The sequence below is a fragment of the Oncorhynchus masou genome, unplaced genomic scaffold (assembly GCF_036934945.1).
Source record: "Oncorhynchus masou masou isolate Uvic2021 unplaced genomic scaffold, UVic_Omas_1.1 unplaced_scaffold_874, whole genome shotgun sequence".
NCBI classification, from domain to species: Eukaryota; Metazoa; Chordata; class Actinopteri; order Salmoniformes; family Salmonidae; genus Oncorhynchus; species Oncorhynchus masou.
In genome coordinates this window covers 130,001-152,411 of record NW_027015202.1, presented here as the reverse complement: position 1 = coordinate 152,411, position 22,411 = coordinate 130,001, and the positions used below count along the sequence as shown (strand labels likewise).

At 47.6% G+C, this 22,411-nt stretch overlaps 1 protein-coding gene across 1 annotated transcript in view; it reads left to right on the top strand.

Annotated features, from left to right (window-relative positions):
- The first annotated feature begins 5,035 nt into the window (after window positions 1-5,035).
- LOC135537941 (protein CASP-like) overlaps window positions 5,036-22,411 on the top strand; it is a 139,218-nt gene continuing 121,842 nt past the window's right edge. Inside the window, exon 1 of the mRNA XM_064963949.1 lies at window positions 5,036-5,109. Within this exon, the coding sequence (XP_064820021.1) occupies window positions 5,047-5,109 (63 nt within the window). The 5' untranslated portion in view covers window positions 5,036-5,046. The remainder of the gene's footprint in view (window positions 5,110-22,411) is intronic.

Here is a 22,411-nt window from a genome sequence, read left to right as displayed (position 1 = left end):
TTACAGAGAAGACTAACCAACGAGACACTACAGGTAGAGATGCAGTATATTACAGGAGACTGAGGCCAGAGACTCTGCTGTGTTGTTTCACATTACAGAGAAGACTAACCAACGAGACACTACAGGTAGAGATGCAGTATATTACAGGAGACTGAGGCCAGAGACTCTGCTGTGTTGTTTCACATTACAGAGAAGACTAACCAATGAGACACTACAGGTAGAGATGCAGTATATTACAGGAGACTGAGGCCAGAGACTCTGCTGTGTTGTTTCACATTACAGAGAAGACTAACCAACGAGACACTACAGGTAGAGATGCAGTATATTACAGGAGACTGAGGCCAGAGACTCTGCTGTGTTGTTTCACATTACAGAGAAGACTAACCAACGAGACACTACAGGTAGAGATGCAGTATATTACAGGAGACTGAGGCCAGAGACTCTGCTGTGTTGTTTCACATTACAGAGAAGACTAACCAACGAGACACTACAGGTAGAGATGCAGTATATTACAGGAGACTGAGGCCAGAGACTCTGCTGTGTTGTTTCACATTACAGAGAAGACTAACCAACGAGACACTACAGGTAGAGATGCAGTATATTACAGGAGACTGAGGCCAGAGACTCTGCTGTGTTGTTTCACATTACAGAGAAGACTAACCAACGAGACACTACAGGTAGAGATGCAGTATATTACAGGAGACTGAGGCCAGAGACTCTGCTGTGTTGTTTCACATTACAGAGAAGACTAACCAACGAGACACTACAGGTAGAGATGCAGTATAATACAGGAGACTGAGGCCAGAGACTCTGCTGTGTTGTTTCACATTACAGAGAAGACTAACCAACGAGACACTACAGGTAGAGATGCAGTATATTACAGGAGACTGAGGCCAGAGACTCTGCTGTGCCCTTGTTTATTTTTGCTCGTCTGCCTGTCCTACAGATGAAGATAAGAGGACATGTCATGTCAATGTGTTTGTCTGTCAGTTCGTGTGTGTGTGTGTGTGTGTGTGTGTGTGTGTGTGTGTGTGTGTGTGTGTGTGTGTGTGTGTGTGTGTGTGTGTTTAGGCCTTTTTCTCCCTGTGATAACACACACTCCTCAGGATGGGCCCCAGGCTCTTTAACTCATCTTTATCGATTTTCTCTTTCTATTCTGTTCTCTCCCTCTCTCTCCCAGGGGATGAGGTGTCTCAATTCTTCCAGGGAGGCCCCAGAGAGAGAGAGAGAGAGATAATGCAGAGGGGGCTCTGAGAGTGCGCTGGTCGCTGAGACCCTCGCTGACCCCTGACCTTGATCTTGACATCAGAGGTGACCCCTGGGGTCAAAGGTCAAGTGAAAGTGACGTGCCGGGCGATGATGATCTTGGCCAGCTTTCCCTAGCTGTCTGACGTGATTAGTGGGGCGGCAGAAAGCCTAGCAGTTAAGAGCGTTGGGCCAGTAACTGAAAGGTTGCTGGTTCGAAATCCCTGCGCTGACTAGGCACTTAACCAGAATTGCTCCTGTAAGTCGCTCTGGATAAGAGTGTCTGCTAAATTACTAAAATGCAAAATGTTGTGGGCATCTCAACCTCAGACCCACCCACATCCATGTCTGCCTCTCCCCCACAACCATCGCCGGGCCCGCTAAGAGCATCCGCCCACACAGGCTACGTTAATGAGGAGAGAGAGTGAGACAGTGGCGAGAGGTTGTGGGTGAGAGCCAGAATATCTGTTTGTTTCAACAGCACACTCTGGAAAGGACATATGCCTGATGGCCCCTTTCAGCCTCGGAGTTCAGATCAGATGTACATAATCTGCTTGCTAAAAGTACAATTCTAAATGACGCATCAGCAGATCACGCACACATTCAAAAGCTAAAACCAAAAATACGATATTCTTCGTATCATCTGACCTCACTACACAAACCACCGTGTTCCCCATTCCTGTGACTCCGTTGAGGGAAGTCAAGAACAGCAACAGAAATTCATAAGCCTATAGGTGTTCTCTCAAACCGGTCTTTCTGGTTGGATTGGGGAGCATCATACCCTACCGAGGACAAGTCTGAGTGGACAGACAGAACAACACCACATGAGGAAGAGCTCTTCTCCCTGAATTATGGCCTTAAGTCAGGTATGAAACTACGTATCTGCCCTGAATGCCCTCACTTAGAATATAACACAAACTGTTCAAAATAGCTTGAACCGTGGAATCAATGATGAAGTGAAGTAATTATTACATTTTTAAAACAGCTCCAAATGTAATTGAAGGGGCAATATATCTTGGCTGTGAAATAATCACATGTCTATGATTAGAATACAAAAAAAGCTATGAAATGTAATTTGACAGCCTAAAAGCAAGGCACACAAAGAGGCCATTAAAAGTGTCATTAGCCTTAAGGGCAATCAGTGGGGTGGATTAAACACAAATAACTCAATTGGAAAACGTAATCAGAGCTCTGGTTGATAAAACATAAAATAAATTAAAAACACTTTAAAAGGCCCAATGCAGCTGTTTTTATCTCAATATAAAATCATTTCTGGGTAACAACTTTAAACATCTGCTATCTGAGCAGCTAACCGATTGCTGCAGCTGTACATAGTCTATCGGTAAATAGCCCACCCAATTTTACCTACCTCATCCCCATACTGTTTATATTTATTTACTTTTCTGCTCTTTTGCACACCAGTATCTCTACCTGTACATGACCATCTGATCATTTATCACTCCTCATGCCTTTTGCACACAATGTATATAGACCCTTTTTTTATTTTTTTGTACTGTGTTATTGACTTGTTTATTGTTTACTCCATGTGTAACTCTGTGTTGTTGTCTGTTCACACTGCTATTCTTTATCTTGTCCAGGTCGCAATTGTAAATGAGAACTTGTTCTCAACTAGCCTACCTGGTGAAATAAAGGTGTTCTCAACTAGCCTACCTGGTTAAATAAAGGTGTTCTCAACTGGCCTCCCTGGTTAAATAAAGGTGTTCTCAACTGGCCTCCCTGGTTAAATAAAGGTGTTCTCAACTAGCCTCCCTGGTTAAATAAAGGTGTTCTCAACTAGCCTCCCTGGTTAAATAAAGGTGTTCTCAACTAGCCTCCCTGGTGAAATAAAGGTGTTCTCAACTAGCCTACCTGGTTAAATAAAGGTGTTCTCAACTAGCCTACCTGGTTAAATAAAGGTGTTCTCAACTAGCCTCCCTGGTTAAATAAAGGTGTTCACAACTAGCCTCCCTGGTTAAATAAAGGTGTTCTCAACTAGCCTCCCTGGTTAAATAAAGGTGTTCTCAACTAGTCTACCTGGTTAAATAAAGGTGTTCACAACTAGCCTCCCTGGTTAAATAAAGGTGTTCTCAACTAGCCTACCTGGTGAAATAAAAGTGTTCTCAACTAGCCTACCTGGTTAAATAAAGGTGTTCTCAACTGGCCTCCCTGGTTAAATAAAGGTGTTCTCAACTAGCCTCCCTGGTTAAATAAAGGTGTTCTCAACTAGTCTACCTGGTTAAATAAAGGTGTTCTCAACTAGCCTATCTGGTTAAATAAAGGTGTTCTCAACTAGCCTACCTGGTGAAATAAAGGTGTTCTCAACTAGCCTCCCTGGTTAAATAAAGGTGTTCACAACTAGCCTCCCTGGTTAAATAAAGGTGTTCTCAACTAGCCTACTTGGTTAAATAAAGGTGTTCTCAACTAGCCTCCCTGGTTAAATAAAGGTGTTCTCAACTAGCCTACCTGGTTAAATAAAGGTGTTCTCAACTAGCCTCCCTGGTTAAATAAAGGTGTTCTCAACTAGCCTACCTGGTGAAATAAAGGTGTTCTCAACTAGCCTCCCTGGTTAAATAAAGGTGTTCTCAACTAGCCTCCCTGGTTAAATAAAGGTGTTCTCAACTAGCCTACCTGGTTAAATAAAGGTGAAATAAATAAAACTATGAAGTACCTTACTGTAATAGTTGTACATTAAAATGGTCAAAAATAAACAAAAATAGTTTTTTGTTGTTGCTATTTTTAGCTAAATCGTCATTCCAAATCGGAAACTCTGGAATCTTTCTAGATTTCCGACTTTCCGACGAGAGGATCACTGGCATCATGATTTGCCCTAGTTTTTTTTCAGAGTTTACAGTTGTATTGAAAGCAACATATTTCTCACTGCAATAATTTAGTTTGGACTGTCTGGGAGTGGTCCGTGTGGGAAACTGACAACTAGCAGTTATTGGCAGAGAGGTTTATTTCCCTTTGTCATTGGTCTATTAACTAATTTACCGCCTGGTGATGTCACCAACTCCACCCATGCAAAAGCTGCCGAATAGAAGGTCCGGTGTAGATTGTGTGTTCAAGAAGAAAAAGAAACGCACACCTATTAAGAGGAGGTGTGGGGGACTTTTAAGTTAACAATGCAATGCTTCAAGTGTGAATGGGGGCGGCAGGGTAGCCTAGTGATTAGAGCATTTGACTAGTAACCGAAAGATTGCAAGTTCGATTCCCCGAGCTGACAAGGTACGGAGCTGTTGTTCTGAACAGGCAGTTAACCCACTGTTCCTATGCCGTCATTGAAAATAAGAATTTGTTCTTAATTGACTTTAAATAAATACAGGTTCAAAATAAAGGTTAAATAAAAAATGATTACGACTGTCAATGGGTCCTAATTTGGTGTGTGCAATTGTAATGATGAGCACAGCCTAATGAAAAGTTATAACAAATGTAAAAAAAAACTTTGGATAAATGGTTAAAAGTTGTCATTAATATATATAAAAAACAATGATGTAAGTAAGACATGTAAGCGTGTGTTTTCTGAGTGAAAACCAAACAATATAATATATATATATATATTGTTTGGTTATATATATACCATAAGGAACGCCAGTCCATATTTTACCATCTAGAAAATTGTCAGCACCCACTCTACTCTTTGGCAGTATTCAAAACAGTAGATTCCCGTTCAATAAAGTCTATTCCTCACCACATAAGCGAAGGGACTGTTTGAGAACTCCGCTCCGTGTTTTCTCGGTATCTCCTGAACTCCAACCCTCGCTCTCTCTGTCAGCTTCTCATTCCGTCTCAATATGCCTCAAGATGGCGGCCAATGCGGGATCAATGTTTCAATATTGGAAGCGCTTTGATTTACAACAACTGCAGGTCAGTTTTTTTTTCTTCCCTCATTTGAGTTGCTTTGTACCATTTCAATATTTGTTTTGCTAAGATCGCTGCATTGGATATGTTTTAGTTTCGAAATGGCTTTTCTGTCGGTATTTCGATCCGCTCGTAGTGAGACAGACCTGTTCTCGTATTGATCAAATTGGTTTTCTCGCTGATCGGAAATTGATCCTCTTTGTTCAATTCCCATCGATCGACTGGCGCCCTGGTGACGGCGTGGGGGTCACGTCGTTACCGCATAAAACCACAATGCTGAGTTCCGGAACAGACCATAATATCCCCCAGAAATACACACATGTCTTCATGTCAACTTTTGTTGTGTGTTGTTGTTGTTGCATTAAGTAGCCAGCCAACTAACTGCTTGTTAGCTTGGTCTGTAGCTTGTGTTTGTTGGTCTTTGGAGAGAGAAATAAAACCCCATGAAGTGCGTCTATGATGCGATAACGCTGTGATCAGTGATGACCTCCCCGGCTGTCAGATCAGACACGTTTGAGTTTGACAGTAACTTTCTAGCCCAATGGATTTGAACACATTCGGTGCATTTTTAGTGATGGACGTGTTAAAACAGCCATCACTACTAACACACAGAGAGACTGCTGCCTACATACAGACTTGAAATCATTGGCCACTTTAATAAATGGATCACTAGTCACTTTAATAATGTTTACATATCTTGCATTACTCATCTCATATGTATATACTGTATTTTATACCATCTATTGCATCTTGCCTATGCCGCTCGGCCATCACTCATCCATATATGTATATATTCTTATTCCATCCCTTTTGAGTTGTTAATTAGGTAGTTGTTGTGGAATTGTTAGATATTACTGTACTGTCGGGAACTAGAAGCACAAGCATTTCGCTACACTCGCAATAACATCTGCTAACCATGTGTATGTGACCGATTTGATTTGATAGCAAAACAACGAGGTAGTTCGGTTAGTTAACAGCTAAAGATAGCCTGTGTTGTCGAATCCCAGAAGTGGTAGCATGAGTGGCAACAGCACAGCAGCTGGCTAACCCCTTTAAACGCTCTTCTCATCTTGTATTATATTACACTTTTAACCAACACGAAAACATTAGTGTAGGAAATTGTATTTGTATGCCAAACAAGTGCCACATTTTGGCCTGCTTACAAGCAATCAACGTTATATTTGTGGCAAAACATTTCATTATTTTTAGTCCGGTAGGTTCTCAATTTGGCAGTAGGTGGAAATGTACCATTTTATGAAAAAAAACCAGCCGATTTTATAGTAGAGGGAAAAATGATGAGACATATACTTATCACGTTCAATAAGGGATGTAGACTAAATGTGCTTGGTCATATGCGGACGATGCTTCACTCATACCTTATAATCATGGCTCATCTTCATTTATCAAAATGTATTTGATCCTTTCTGATGTTGCCTGTGATTCATCGACAGATGAAATGATTTCAGTAATGTGCACCCCCCCTCCTCCCTCCTCTCCCCCCTCCTCTTCCCCTTCCCTCCTCTTTGAAGTGGAGTGTCTACATTTTGTCTAGGATCTGTTTAGTTTTTTTCATACATTGACTGCCAGCGCAGTGCACTGCACAGCCAGGACATGAAATATGCATCCCATAAGTTTGTGATAAGGCCCTGGGTAATTATGGCAAAGGCCCATCAGAAGCTGTTAGTCAGGACAGTGAATCTGGGTGAGTGCGGAGCAGAGACCAGTAGACTTATCTGGATGATATGAACCAGCCTGTCTGGAGGTTAGAGCCAGATGTAGCTGTGTTCTCTCAGAACATTGTTCTCTCAGAACATTCACTGGCTATTATTGATGACATCTTATTTACTGGCCCTCCCACTGTGCTGCCTGCTCCCTCTGTGCTGCCTGCTCCCTCTGTGCTGCCTGCTCCCACTGTGCTGCCTGCTCCCACTGTGCTGCCTGCTCCCTCTGTGCTGCCTGCTCCCACTGTGCTGCCTGCTCCCTCTGTGCTGCCTGCTCCCACTGTGCTGCCTGCTCCCACTGAGCTGCCTGCTCCCACTGAGCTGCCTGCTCCCACTGTGCTGCCTGCTCCCACTGGGCTGCCTGCTCCCTCTGTGCTGCCTGCTCCCACTGAGCTGCCTGCTCCCACTGTGCCTGTGCTCCCACTGTGCTGCCTGCTCCCACTGGGCTGCCTGCTCCCTCTGTGCTGCCTGCTCCCTCTGTGCTGCCTGCTCCCACTGTGCTGCCTGCTCCCACTGTGCTGCCTGCTCCCTCTGTGCTGCCTGCTCCCTCTGTGCTGCCTGCTCCCACTGTGCTGCCTGCTCCCTCTGTGCTGCCTGCTCCCACTGAGCTGCCTGCTCCCACTGTGCTGCCTGCTCCCACTGTGCTGCCTGCTCCCACTGGGCTGTCTTCCAAGAAGAATCTCTGATCAACACGGCCTGTTTGTCTGTCTGGAGGTTAGAACCAGCCAGAGCTGTGAGTTCTCAGAAAAGTCCGTCTGTCTGTCTGGAGGTTAGAACCAGCCGGAGCTGTGTGTTCCCAGAACAGTCCGTCTGTCTGTCTGTACTCAGGCTTGCAAACTTTGTAGCTGCCTCCCCCCCTCTCTGACCAGAAGCTGGTGCTTATAGTGGTGGATTCTGCCAGAGGCGTCATGCCCATAGGGGGCACATGGGCACCTGACCCCCCCAGATTTGTCCTGTTTAATAATCTTATTACTATTAGATGCCTAGTAATTTTCTGAAGTTGGCTTTAGCTCGCCTCGTTAGGTTCCCAACTCCCACGAGCTACCAAGAAGCCGTTTCAGGCTATTCATCAACTTATAGCAGCCATCTTTGGGGCGGCAGTGTAGCCTAGTGGTTAGAGTGGAGGGGCGGCAGGTAGCCTAGTGGTTAGAGTGGAGGGGCGGTAGGTAGCCTAGTGGTTAGAGTGGAGGGGCGGTAGGTAGCCTAGTGGTTAGAGTGGAGGGGCGGTAGGTAGCCTAGTGGTTAGAGTGGAGGGGCGGTAGGTAGCCTAGTGGTTAGAGTGGAGGGGCGGTAGGTAGCCTAGTGGTTAGAGTGGAGGGGCGGTAGGTAGCCTAGTGGTTAGTGTGGAGGGGCGGTAGGTAGCCTAGTGGTTAGTGTGGAGGGGCGGTAGGTAGCCTAGTGGTTAGAGTGGAGGGGCGGTAGGTAGCCTAGTGGTTAGAGTGGAGGGGCGGTAGGTAGCCTAGTGGTTAGAGTGGAGGGGCGGTAGGTAGCCTAGTGGTTAGAGTGGAGGGGCGGTAGGTAGCCTAGTGGTTAGAGTGGAGGGGCGGTAGGTAGCCTAGTGGTTAGAGTGGAGGGGCGGTAGGTAGCCTAGTGGTTAGAGTGGAGGGGCGGTAGGTAGCCTAGTGGTTAGAGTGTAGAGGCGGCAGGGTAGCCTAGTGGTTAGAGTGTAGGGGCGGTAGGTAGCCTAGTGGTTAGAGTTGAGGGGCGGCAGGTAGCCTAGTGGTTAGAGTGGAGGGGCGGCAGGTAAATTCTGTAACAGCAACACAACCGAACAGACATCAATAGTTGATGCGTTTGTCCAGGGCTTAAATAGCAGCCTGCCTGTTCATAGCCATTAAACCCCCATTTTATCTGTGACTCTTTTATTCCCTCAATGAGAAACAGCTACTGGACAAAGAGAGCTTTGAGTTGTTACTTAGTCTCTCTGGCTCCCCAGGTTAGGGTTAGAGAGAGCTGTTAGTCTCTCTGGCTCCCCAGGTTAGGGTTAGAGAGAGCTGTTAGTCTCTCTGGCTCCCCAGGTTAGGGTTAGAGAGAGCTGTTAGTTAGTCTCTATGGCTCCCCAGGTTAGGGTTAGAGAGAGCTGTTAGTCTCTCTGGCTCCCCAGGTTAGGGTTAGAGAGAGCTGTTAGTTAGTCTCTCTGACTCCCCAGGTTAGGGTGAGAGAGAGCTGGTAGTCTCTCTGGCTCCCAGGTTAGGGTTAGAGAGAGCTGTTAGTCTCTCTGGCTCCCCAGGTTAGGGTTAGAGAGAGCTGTTTGTCTCTCTGGCTCCCCAGGTTAGGGTTAGAGAGACTGTTAGTTAGTCTCTCTGGCTCCCAGGTTAGGGTTAGAGAGAGCTGTTAGTTAGTCTCTCTGGCTCCCCAGGTTAGGGTTAGAGAGAGCTGTTAGTTAGTCTCTCAATGGCTCCCAGGTTAGGGTTAGAGAGAGCTGTTAGTCTCTCTGGCTCCCCAGGTTAGGGTTAGAGAGAGCTGTTAGTCTCTCTGGCTCCCCAGGTTAGGGTTAGAGAGAGCTGTTAGTCTCTCTGGCTCCCCAGGTTAGGGTTAGAGAGAGCTGTTAGTCTCTCTGGCTCCCCAGGTTAGGGTTAGAGAGAGCTGTTAGTCTCTCTGGCTCCCCAGGTTAGGGTTAGATAGAGCTGTTAGTCTCTCTGGCTCCCCAGGTTAGGGTTAGAGAGAGCTGTTAGTCTCTCTGGCTCCCCAGGTTAGGGTTAGAGAGAGCTGTTAGTCTCTCTGGCTCCCCAGGTTAAGGTTAGAGAGAGCTGTTAGTCTCTATGGCTCCCCAGGTTAGGGTTAGAGAGAGCTGTTAGTCTCTCTGGCTCCCCAGGTTAGGGTTAGAGAGAGATGTTAGTCTCTCTGGCTCCCCAGGTTAGGGTTAGAGAGAGCTGTTAGTCTCTCTGGCTCCCCAGGTTAGGGTTAGAGAGAGCTGTTAGTCTCTCTGGCTCCCCAGGTTAGGGTTAGAGAGAGCTGTTAGTCTCTCTGGCTCCCCAGGTTAGGGTTAGAGAGAGCTGTTAGTCTCTCTGGCTCCCCAGGTTAGGGTTAGAGAGAGCTGTTAGTCTCTCTGGCTCCCCAGGTTAAGGTTAGAGAGAGCTGTTAGTTAGTCTCTCTGGCTCCCCAGGTTAGGGTTAGAGAGAGCTGTTAGTCTCTCTGGCTCCCCAGGTTAGGGTTATAGAGAGCTGTTAGTCTCTCTGGCTCCCCAGGTTAGGGTTATAGAGAGCTGTTAGTCTCTCTGGCTCCCCAGGTTAGGGTTAGAGAGAGATGTTAGTCTCTCTGGCTCCCCAGGTTAGGGTTAGAGAGAGCTGTTAGTCTCTCTGGCTCCCCAGGTTAGGGTTAGAGAGAGCTGTTAGTCTCTCTGGCTCCCCAGGTTAAGGTTAGAGAGAGCTGTTAGTTAGTCTCTCTGGCTCCCCAGGTTAGGGTTAGAGAGAGCTGTTAGTCTCTCTCTGGCTCCCCAGGTTAGGGTTATAGAGAGCTGTTAGTCTCTCTGGCTCCCCAGGTTAGGGTTATAGAGAGCTGTTAGTCTCTCTGGCTCCCCAGGTTAGGGTTAGAGAGAGATGTTAGTCTCTCTGGCTCCCCAGGTTAGGGTTAGAGAGAGCTGTTAGTCTCTCTGGCTCCCCAGGTTAGGGTTAGAGAGAGCTGTTAGTCTCGCTGGCTCCCCAGGTTAGGGTTAGAGAGAGCTGTTAGTCTCTCTGGCTCCCCAGGTTAGGGTTAGAGAGAGATGTTTGTCTCTCTGGCTCCCCAGGTTAGGGTTAGAGAGAGCTGTTAGTCTCTCTGGCTCCCCAGGTTAGGGTTAGAGAGAGATGTTTGTCTCTCTGGCTCCCCAGGTTAGGGTTAGAGAGAGCTGTTAGTCTCTCTGGCTCCCTAGGTTAGGGTTAGAGAGAGCTGTTAGTCTCTCTGGCTCCCCAGGTTAGGGTTAGAGAGAGATGTTAGTCTCTCTGGCTCCCCAGGTTAGGGTTAGAGAGAGATGTTAGTCTCTCTGGCTCCCCAGGTTAGGGTTAGAGAGAGCTGTTAGTCTCTCTGGCTCCCCAGGTTAGGGTTAGAGAGAGCTGTTAGTCTCTCTGGCTCCCCAGGTTAGGGTTAGAGAGAGCTGTTAGTCTCTCTGGCTCCCCAGGTTAGGGTTAGAGAGAGCTGTTAGTCTCTCTGGCTCCCCAGGTTAGGGTTAGAGAGAGATGTTAGTCTCTCTGGCTCCCCAGGTTAGGGTTAGAGAGAGCTGTTAGTCTCTCTGGCTCCCCAGGTTAGGGTTAGAGAGAGCTGTTAGTCTCTCTGGCTCCCCAGGTTAGGGTTAGAGAGAGCTGTTAGTCTCTCTGGCTCCCCAGGTTAGGGTTAGAGAGAGCTGTTAGTCTCTCTGGCTCCCCAGGTTAGGGTTAGAGAGAGCTGTTAGTCTCTCTGGCTCCCCAGGTTAGGGTTATAGAGAGCTGTTAGTCTCTCTGGCTCCCCAGGTTAGGGTTTGAGAGAGCTGTTAGTCTCTCTGGCTCCCCAGGTTAGGGTTAGAGAGAGCTGTTAGTCTCTCTGGCTCCCCAGGTTAGGGTTAGAGAGAGCTGTTAGTCTCTCTGGCTCCCCAGGTTAGGGTTAGAGAGAGCTGTTAGTCTCTCTGGCTCCCCAGGTTAGTGTTAGAGAGAGCTGTTAGTCTCTCTGGCTCCCCAGGTTAGGGTTAGAGAGAGATGTTAGTCTCTCTGGCTCCCCAGGTTAGGGTTAGAGAGAGCTGTTAGTCTCTCTGGCTCCCCAGGTTAGGGTTAGAGCGAGCTGTTAGTCTCTCTGGCTCCCCAGGTTAGGGTTAGAGAGAGCTGTTAGTTAGTCTCTCTGGCTCCCCAGGTTAGGGTTAGAGAGAGCTGTTAGTTAGTCTCTCTGGCTCCCCAGGTTAGGGTTAGAGAGAGCTGTTAGTTAGTCTCTCTGGCTCCCCAGGTTAGGGTTAGAGAGAGCTGTTAGTCTCTCTGGCTCCCCAGGTTAGGGTTAGAGAGAGCTGTTAGTTAGTCTCTCTGGCTCCCCAGGTTAGGGTTAGAGAGAGCTGTTAGTCTCTCTGGCTCCCCAGGTTAGGGTTAGAGAGAGCTGTTAGTCTCTCTGGCTCCCCAGGTTAGGGTTAGAGAGAGCTGTTAGTCTCTCTGGCTCCCCAGGTTAGGGTTAGAGAGAGCTGTTAGTCTCTCTGGCTCCCCAGGTTAGGGTTAGAGAGAGCTGTTAGTCTCTCTGGCTCCCCAGGTTAGGGTTAGAGAGAGCTGTTAGTTAGTCTCTCTGGCTCCCCAGGTTAGGGTTAGAGAGAGCTGTTAGTCTCTCTGGCTCCCCAGGTTAGGGTTAGAGAGAGCTGTTAGTCTCTCTGGCTCCCCAGGTTAAGGTTAGAGAGAGCTGTTAGTCTCTCTGGCTCCCCAGGTTAGGGTTAGAGAGAGCTGTTAGTCTCTCTGGCTCCCCAGGTTAGGGTTAGAGAGAGATGTTAGTCTCTCTGGCTCCCCAGGTTAGGGTTAGAGAGAGCAGGTTTAGGGTTAGAGAGAGCTGTTAGTCTCTCTGGCCCCCCAGGTTAGGGTTAGAGAGAGCTGTTAGTCTCTCTGGCTCCCCAGGTTAGGGTTAGAGAGAGCTGTTAGTCTCTCTGTCTCCCCAGGTTAGGGTTAGAGAGAGCTGTTAGTTAGTCTGTCTGGCTCCCCAGGTTAGGGTTAGAGAGAGCTGTTAGTTAGTCTCTCTGGCTCCCCAGGTTAGGGTTAGAGAGAGCTTTGAGCTGTTTCTTTCTTTCCCAGGTTTAGACTCTAAATGACAGTGTTACTACGCCTGCATTTCTTTTAACGAGATCTCACTGGAAAATAGAGGGTGGCGATGAATACGGACGCAGAAGGTTTTAACGCCCATAATAACAGTCTGGTACAGCTACAGTTGAGTTTCTTTACTAGGCTTTTCTTCCTGAGATGCCTCATAATCAGAGTGGCGATGCCTCAGACAGATGCCTCGGACAGATGCCTCGGAGTCGGACAGATGCCTCGGACAGATGCCTCGGAGTCGGACAGATGCCTCGGAGTCGGACAGATGCCTCGGAGTCGGACAGATGCCTCGGAGTCGGACAGATGCCTCGGAGTCGGACAGATGCCTCGGAGTCGGACAGATGCCTCGGACGGACAGATGCCTCGGAGTCGGACAGATGCCTCGGACGGACAGATGCCTCAGAGTCGGACAGAGTGGCGATGCCTCAGAGTCAGACAGATGCCTCAGAGTCGGACAGAGTGACAATGCCTCAAATAGAACAACATGCATTGATTTCCTTCTACCTTCTTAAAAGTGTCCAACTCATAAAATGTGCCTAATTCATACACTACGTGGTCAAAAGTATGTGAATTTAGCTATTTCAGCCACACCTGTTGCTGACATCGAGCACAAAACCTTGTTGAGATCGGTGTGGAAGAACTTGACTGGCCTGCCCTGAGCCCTGACCTCAACCACATCGAACGCCTTTGGGATGAATTGGAATGCCGACTGCGAGCCAGGCCTAATCTCCCAACATCTAGTGGAAATCTTCCCAGAAGAGTGGAGGCTGTTATAGCAGCAAAGGGGGGACCAACTCCATATTAATGCCCATAATTTTGGAATGAGATGTTCAACGAGCAGGTGTCCACATAATTTTGGTCATGTAGTGTATTTAGTCTATACAGTAGGCCTATACAGTAGTGCTCCTGAGGGGCGCAGCGGTCTAAGGCACTGCATCTCAGTGCTGGAGGCGTCACTGCAGACACCCTGGTTCGATTCCAGGCTGTATCACAAACCGGCCTACGTAGGCCAGCGCACATTTGGCCCAGCATTGTAAGGGTTTGGCCGGGGTAGGCCATCATTGTAAATAATACTTTTTTTCAAAACCGACCTTCCTAGTTAAAGGTTAAATAAAACATTTATTAGGGTTAATTGAAATCTGAACCAAACTCAATTCTGATTCAGGTACAGGCCCAGCCTCTAAGTTAGTATTAATATAGCTGTTTCTGATGGTACAGGTCTACCTACTGAGGAGACTAGAGAGGGGTCGTGTCTTTGGCATCATTAAACTGAAGATGAATCTTTATCAAATATTCTCTGTATTATTACGTGATTAAAATATGTAATCATGTAACTGTAATTAACTAGGAATACGGGGCACCAAGGAAAATATTCAGATTACAAAGTTATAATTTTCCTGATATAACTTTCAGATATTTTAACATCTTATCACTTAGTGCTCTGATTAATGAATTATTCTTTACCTCACGTTAGTCTCATTCCAAACGTCGTACATTGTTTGTTATCTGCACAAACCCAGTCTTCACTATGAGTCATCCATACATCAATTGTCTTGAAATCATTTGTTTACGAACTAAGTACTCACAGAAATGCATAACACAAACAAACAAAGTAGATATGGTTATAAAGAAATGAATGGCTGCAGACTAGTAATCAATATCAAAGACTTGTTCTTATTCTGTCGGTATTGATAGTCTAAGAGTTTAACCACATGGGATGGTTAAAAGAAAGCAATCTACTCTAGCCTTATTTCCCTCTATGATGAGGTACTGGTCTCATCTCAACCCTTAGCCCCCCTCGTAATTGAGGTAAGCTGGTCTGGTGATAGAAAACCCAGGTGGGGGTTTTATTCGGAACATAGAAAAGGGCTGTTCTCATGGCGCCAGGTCCTGTCTGTGGCCCTGGGGGCGGGCCAAGGACTTAGTGGAACTTTAAACAGAAATACAATTCTCTCACATTAACATCATTACATAGCATCACATCATTTCACAAATAGTATCATCTTTACTCGTTCATTTTGTACAACAATTAGATGTAACTGATGATGTAGCCTCATAACTGAGGCTATTGTATAAACAGGGTTATGGTAATGTGGCTGTATTGTCTCTCATGAGTTTTACAAAATTGTACCAAACGCACCAGTTTGTAGCTGGATTCTTCACCGATCTTTTATACATTCTCCAGAACAGAAATGTTGTTCAGACCTCCAGTTCTGTGAGCTGGAAGAAATTAATTTGTTCTCTCTATGAAAACTCACTCTCTCTCTATACTGTCTGGCCCTGAGGCAGGATTCTCCTCCAGGAATTTATGACCTCTCTGACCACAGCAGCCTGAGTGTAGGAGAGTGAGAGGGGGATGGTGCTCGCTGTACCCATAGAGGGCAACGTCATGACAGCAGTTAGTATTAATATAGCTGTATCTGATGGTACAGGTCTACGGTAGAGAAGTTAGGAGGTAAAACAGTTGTATTAACACCTTCTCTCAGCGGCTGGTCTGATGTCTGCAGGAGTATCAGTGTTCATTTATGAGGTGGAGGTCTGGACTCAGACTGGTGAGAGGGTGTTGATACGCAGAGATGTCTGGACCCAGTAACTGACTGACTGGCTGATGACACTATGTCTGGACCCAGTAACTGACTGACTGACTGATGACACTATGTCTGGACCCAGTAACTGACTGGCTGATGACACTATGTCTGGACCCAGTAACTGACTGGCTGATGACACTATGTCTGGACCCAGTAACTGACTGACTGACTGCTGATGACACTATGTCTGGACCCAGTAACTGACTGACTGATGACACTATGTCTGGACCTAGTAACTGACTGACTGACACTATGTCTGGACCCAGTAACTGACTGACTGATGACACTATGTCTGGACCCAGTAACTGACTGGCTGATGACACTATGTCTGGACCCAGTAACTGACTGGCTGATGACACTATGTCTGGACCCAGTAACTGACTGGCTGATGACACTATGTCTGGACCCAGTAACTGACTGACTGATGACACTATGTCTGGACCCAGTAACTGACTGACTGGCTGATGACACTATGTCTGGACCCAGTAACTGACTGACTGACTGGATGACACTATGTCTGGACCCAGTAACTGACTGACTGGCTGGCTGACACTATGTCTGGACCCAGTAACTGACTGACTGACTGATGACACTATGTCTGGACCCAGTAACTGACTGACTGACTGATGACACTATGTCTGGACCCAGTAACTGACTGACTGGCTGATGACACTATGTCTGGACCCAGTAACTGACTGACTGGCTGATGACACTATGTCTGGACCCAGTAACTGACTGACTGGCTGATGACACTATGTCTGGACCCAGTAACTGACTGACTGATGACACTATGTCTGGACCCAGTAACTGACTGGCTGATGACACTATGTCTGGACCCAGTAACTGACTGACTGGCTGATGACACTATGTCTGGACCCAGTAACTGACTGACTGGCTGGCTGACACTATGTCTGGACCCAGTAACTGACTGACTGGCTGGCTGACACTATGTCTGGACCCAGTAACTGACTGACTGGCTGGCTGACACTATGTCTGGACCCAGTAACTGACTGACTGGCTGGCTGACACTATGTCTGGACCCAGTAACTGACTGACTGGCTGATGACACTATGTCTGGACCCAGTAACTGACTGACTGACTGGCTGATGACACTATGTCTGGACCCAGTAACTGACTGACTGGCTGATGACACTATGTCTGGACCCAGTAACTGACTGGCTGATGACACTATGTCTGGACCCAGTAACTGACTGGCTGATGACACTATGTCTGGACCCAGTAACTGACTGACTGGCTGATGACACTATGTCTGGACCCAGTAACTGACTGACTGATGACACTATGTCTGGACCCAGTAACTGACTGACTGATGACACTATGTCTGGACCCAGTAACTGACTGACTGATGACACTATGTCTGGACCCAGTAACTGACTGACTGATGACACTATGTCTGGACCCAGTAACTGACTGGCTGATGACACTATGTCTGGACCCAGTAACTGACTGACTGATGACACTATGTCTGGACCCAGTAACTGACTGGCTGATGACACTATGTCTGGACCCAGTAACTGACTGACTGGCTGATGACACTATGTCTGGACCCAGTAACTGACTGACTGGCTGATGACACTATGTCTGGACCCAGTAACTGGCTGACTGATGACACTATGTCTGGACCTAGTAACTGACTGACTGATGACACTATGTCTGGACCCAGTCTGGACCCATGTCTGGAACTGACTGGCTGATGACACTATGTCTGGACCCAGTAACTGACTGACTGACTGATGACACTATGTCTGGACCCAGTAACTGACTGACTGACTGATGACACTATGTCTGGACCCAGTAACTGGCTGACTGACTGGCTGATGACACTATGTCTGGACCCAGTAACTGACTGGCTGACTGATGACACTATGTCTGGATCCAGTAACTGACTGACTGACTGACTGATGACACTATGTCTGGACCCAGTAACTGGCTGACTGACTGGCTGATGACACTATGTCTGGACCCAGTAACTGACTGGCTGATGACACTATGTCTGGACCCAGTAACTGACTGACTGACTGGCTGATGACACTATGTCTGGACCCAGTAACTGACTGGCTGATGACACTATGTCTGGACCCAGTAACTGGCTGACTGACTGGCTGATGACACTATGTCTGGACCCAGTAACTGACTGGCTGATGACACTATGTCTGGACCCAGTAACTAACTGACTGATGACACTATGTCTGGACCCAGTAACTGACTGGCTGATGACACTATGTCTGGACCCAGTAACTGACTGACTGATGACACTATGTCTGGACCCAGTAACTGACTGGCTGGCTGATGACACTATGTCTGGACCCAGTAACTGACTGACTGGCTGACTGATGACACTATGTCTGGACCCAGTAACTGACTGACTGGCTGATGACACTATGTCTGGACCCAGTAACTGACTGACTGGCTGATGACACTATGTCTGGACCCAGTAACTGACTGACTGATGACACTATGTCTGGACCCAGTAACTGACTGACTGATGACACTATGTCTGGACCCAGTAACTGACTGGCTGGCTGATGACACTATGTCTGGACCCAGTAACTGACTGACTGGCTGACTGATGACACTATGTCTGGACCCAGTAACTGACTGACTGGCTGATGACACTATGTCTGGACCCAGTAACTGACTGACTGGCTGATGACACTATGTCTGGACCCAGTAACTGACTGACTGACTGGCTGATGACACTATGTCTGGACCCAGTAACTGACTGACTGACTGGCTGATGACACTATGTCTGGACCCAGTAACTGACTGACTGACTGGCTGATGACACTATGTCTGGACCCAGTAACTGACTGACTGGCTGATGACACTATGTCTGTACCCAGTAACTGACTGGCTGATGACACTATGTCTGGACCCAGTAACTGACTGACTGATGACACTATGTCTGGACCCAGTAACTGACTGACTGGCTGATGACACTATGTCTGGACCCAGTAACTGACTGACTGATGACACTATGTCTGGACCCAGTAACTGACTGACTGGCTGATGACACTATGTCTGGACCCAGTAACTGACTGACTGACTGATGACACTATGTCTGGACCTAGTAACTGACTGACTGACTGATGACACTATGTCTGGACCCAGTAACTGACTGACTGGCTGATGACACTATGTCTGGACCCAGTAACTGACTGACTGACTGATGACACTATGTCTGTCTGGACCCAGTAACTGACTGACTGGCTGATGACACTATGTCTGGACCCAGTAACTGACTGACTGGCTGATGACACTATGTCTGGACCCAGTAACTGACTGACTGATGACACTATGTCTGGACCCAGTAACTGACTGACTGATGACACTATGTCTGGACCCAGTAACTGACTGACTGGCTGATGACACTATGTCTGGACCCAGTAACTGACTGACTGGCTGATGACACTATGTCTGGACCCAGTAACTGACTGACTGACTGATGACACTATGTCTGGACCCAGTAACTGACTGGCTGACTGATGACACTATGTCTGGACCCAGTAACTGACTGACTGATGACACTATGTCTGGACCCAGTAACTGACTGACTGATGACTCTATGTCTGGACCCAGTAACTGACTGACTGATGACACTATGTCTGGAACCAGTAACTGACTGACTGGCTGATGACACTATGTCTGGACCCAGTAACTGACTGACTGGCTGATGACACTATGTCTGGACCCAGTAACTGACTGACTGACTGGCTGATGACACTATGTCTGGACCCAGTAACTGACTGGCTGATGTCACTATGTCTGGACCCAGTAACTGACTGGCTGATGACACAATGTCTGGACCCAGTAACTGACTGACTGATGACACTATGTCTGGACCCAGTAACTGACTGACTGATGACACTATGTCTGGACCCAGTAACTGACTGACTGATGACACTATGTCTGGACCCAGTAACTGACTGACTGGCTGATGACACTATGTCTGGACCCAGTAACTGACTGGCTGACTGATGACACTATGTCTGGACCCAGTAACTGACTGGCTGACTGATGACACTATGTCTGGACCCAGTAACTGACTGACTGATGACACTATGTCTGGACCCAGTAACTGACTGACTGATGACACTATGTCTGGACCCAGTAACTGACTGACTGATGACACTATGTCTGGACCCAGTAACTGACTGGCTGGCTGATGACACTATGTCTGGACCCAGTAACTGACTGGCTGATGACACTATGTCTGGACCCAGTAACTGACTGACTGGCTGATGACACTATGTCTGGACCCAGTAACTGACTGGCTGATGACACTATGTCTGGACCCAGTAACTGACTGGCTGATGACACTATGTCTGGACCCAGTAACTGACTGGCTGGCTGATGACACTATGTCTGGACCCAGTAACTGACTGACTGGCTGATGACACTATGTCTGGACCCAGTAACTGACTGACTGATGACACTATGTCTGGACCCAGTAACTGACTGGCTGATGACACTATGTCTGGACCCAGTAACTGACTGACTGGCTGATGACACTATGTCTGGACCCAGTAACTGACTGACTGACTGGCTGATGACACTATGTCTGGACCCAGTAACTGACTGACTGGCTGATGACACTATGTCTGGACCCAGTAACTGACTGGCTGATGACACTATGTCTGGACCCAGTAACTGACTGACTGACACTATGTCTGGACCCAGTAACTGACTGATGACACTATGTCTGGACCCAGAACTGACTGACTGGCTGATGACACTATGTCTGGACCCAGTAACTGACTGGCTGATGACCCAGTAACTATGTCTGGACCCACCCAGTAACTGACTGACTGATGACACTATGTCTGGACCCAGTAACTGACTGGCTGATGACACTATGTCTGGACCCAGTAACTGACTGACTGATGACACTATGTCTGGACCCAGTAACTGACTGACTGATGACACTATGTCTGGACCCAGTAACTGACTGGCTGATGACACTATGTCTGGACCCAGTAACTGACTGGCTGGCTGATGACACTATGTCTGGACCCAGTAACTGACTGACTGATGACACTATGTCTGGACCCAGTAACTGACTGACTGGCTGATGACACTATGTCTGGACCCAGTAACTGACTGACTGATGACACTATGTCTGGACCCAGTAACTGACTGGCTGATGACACTATGTCTGGACCCAGTAACTGACTGGCTGATGACACTATGTCTGGACCCAGTAACTGACTGGCTGATGACACTATGTCTGGACCCAGTAACTGACTGGCTGATGACACTATGTCTGGACCCAGTAACTGACTGACTGGCTGATGACACTATGTCTGGACCCAGTAACTGACTGACTGGCTGGCTGACACTATGTCTGGACCCAGTAACTGACTGACTGACTGATGACACTATGTCTGGACCCAGTAACTGACTGACTGGCTGATGACACTATGTCTGGACCCAGTAACTGACTGACTGACTGGCTGATGACACTATGTCTGGATCCAGTAACTGACTGACTGGCTGATGACACTATGTCTGGACCCAGTAACTGACTGACTGATGACACTATGTCTGGACCCAGTAACTGACTGACTGATGACACTATGTCTGGACCCAGTAACTGACTGGCTGATGACACTATGTCTGGACCCAGTAACTGACTGACTGGCTGATGACACTATGTCTGGACCCAGTAACTGACTGGCTGATGACACTATGTCTGGACCCAGTAACTGACTGGCTGATGACACTATGTCTGGACCCAGTAACTGACTGGCTGATGACACTATGTCTGGACCCAGTAACTGACTGACTGGCTGATGACACTATGTCTGGACCCAGTAACTGACTGGCTGGCTGATGACACTATGTCTGGACCCAGTAACTGACTGGCTGATGACACTATGTCTGGACCCAGTAACTGACTGACTGATGACACTATGTCTGGACCCAGTAACTGACTGGCTGATGACACTATGTCTGGACCCAGTAACTGACTGACTGGCTGATGACACTATGTCTGGACCCAGTAACTGGCTGACTGATGACACTATGTCTGGACCTAGTAACTGACTGACTGATGACACTATGTCTGGACCCAGTAACTGACTGACTGGCTGATGACACTATGTCTGGACCCAGTAACTGACTGACTGACTGATGACACACTATGTCTGGACCCAGTAACTGACTGGCTGTCTGCTGATGACACACTATGTCTGGACCCAGTAACTGGCTGGCTGATGACACTATGTCTGGACCCAGTAACTGACTGACTGATGACACTATGTCTGGACCCAGTAACTGACTGACTGGCTGATGACACTATGTCTGGACCCAGTAACTGACTGGCTGATGTCACTATGTCTGGACCCAGTAACTGACTGGCTGATGTCACTATGTCTGGACCCAGTAACTGGCTGGCTGATGACACTATGTCTGGACCCAGTAACTGACTGACTGATGACACTATGTCTGGACCCAGTAACTGACTGACTGATGACACTATGTCTGGACCCAGTAACTGACTGGCTGATGACACTATGTCTGGACCCAGTAACTGACTGGCTGATGACACTATGTCTGGACCCAGTAACTGACTGACTGGCTGATGACACTATGTCTGGACCCAGTAACTGACTGACTGGCTGATGACACTATGTCTGGACCCAGTAACTGACTGGCTGATGACACTATGTCTGGACCCAGTAACTGGCTGGCTGATGACACTATGTCTGGACCCAGTAACTGACTGACTGGCTGACTGATGACACTATGTCTGGACCCAGTAACTGACTGGCTGATGACACTATGTCTGGACCCAGTAACTGACAGACTGATGACACTATGTCTGGACCCAGTAACTGACTGGCTGATGACACTATGTCTGGACCCAGTAACTGACTGACTGATGACACTATGTCTGGACCCAGTAACTGACTGACTGGCTGATGACACTATGTCTGGACCCAGTAACTGACTGGCTGATGACACTATGTCTGGACCCAGTAACTGACTGACTGATGACACTATGTCTGGACCCAGTAACTGACTGGCTGATGACACTATGTCTGGACCCAGTAACTGACTGGCTGATGACACTATGTCTGGACCCAGTAACTGACTGGCTGGCTGATGACACTATGTCTGGACCCAGTAACTGACTGGCTGGCTGATGACACTATGTCTGGACCCAGTAACTGACTGGCTGATGACACTATGTCTGGACCCAGTAACTGACTGACTGGCTGATGACACTATGTCTGGACCCAGTAACTGACTG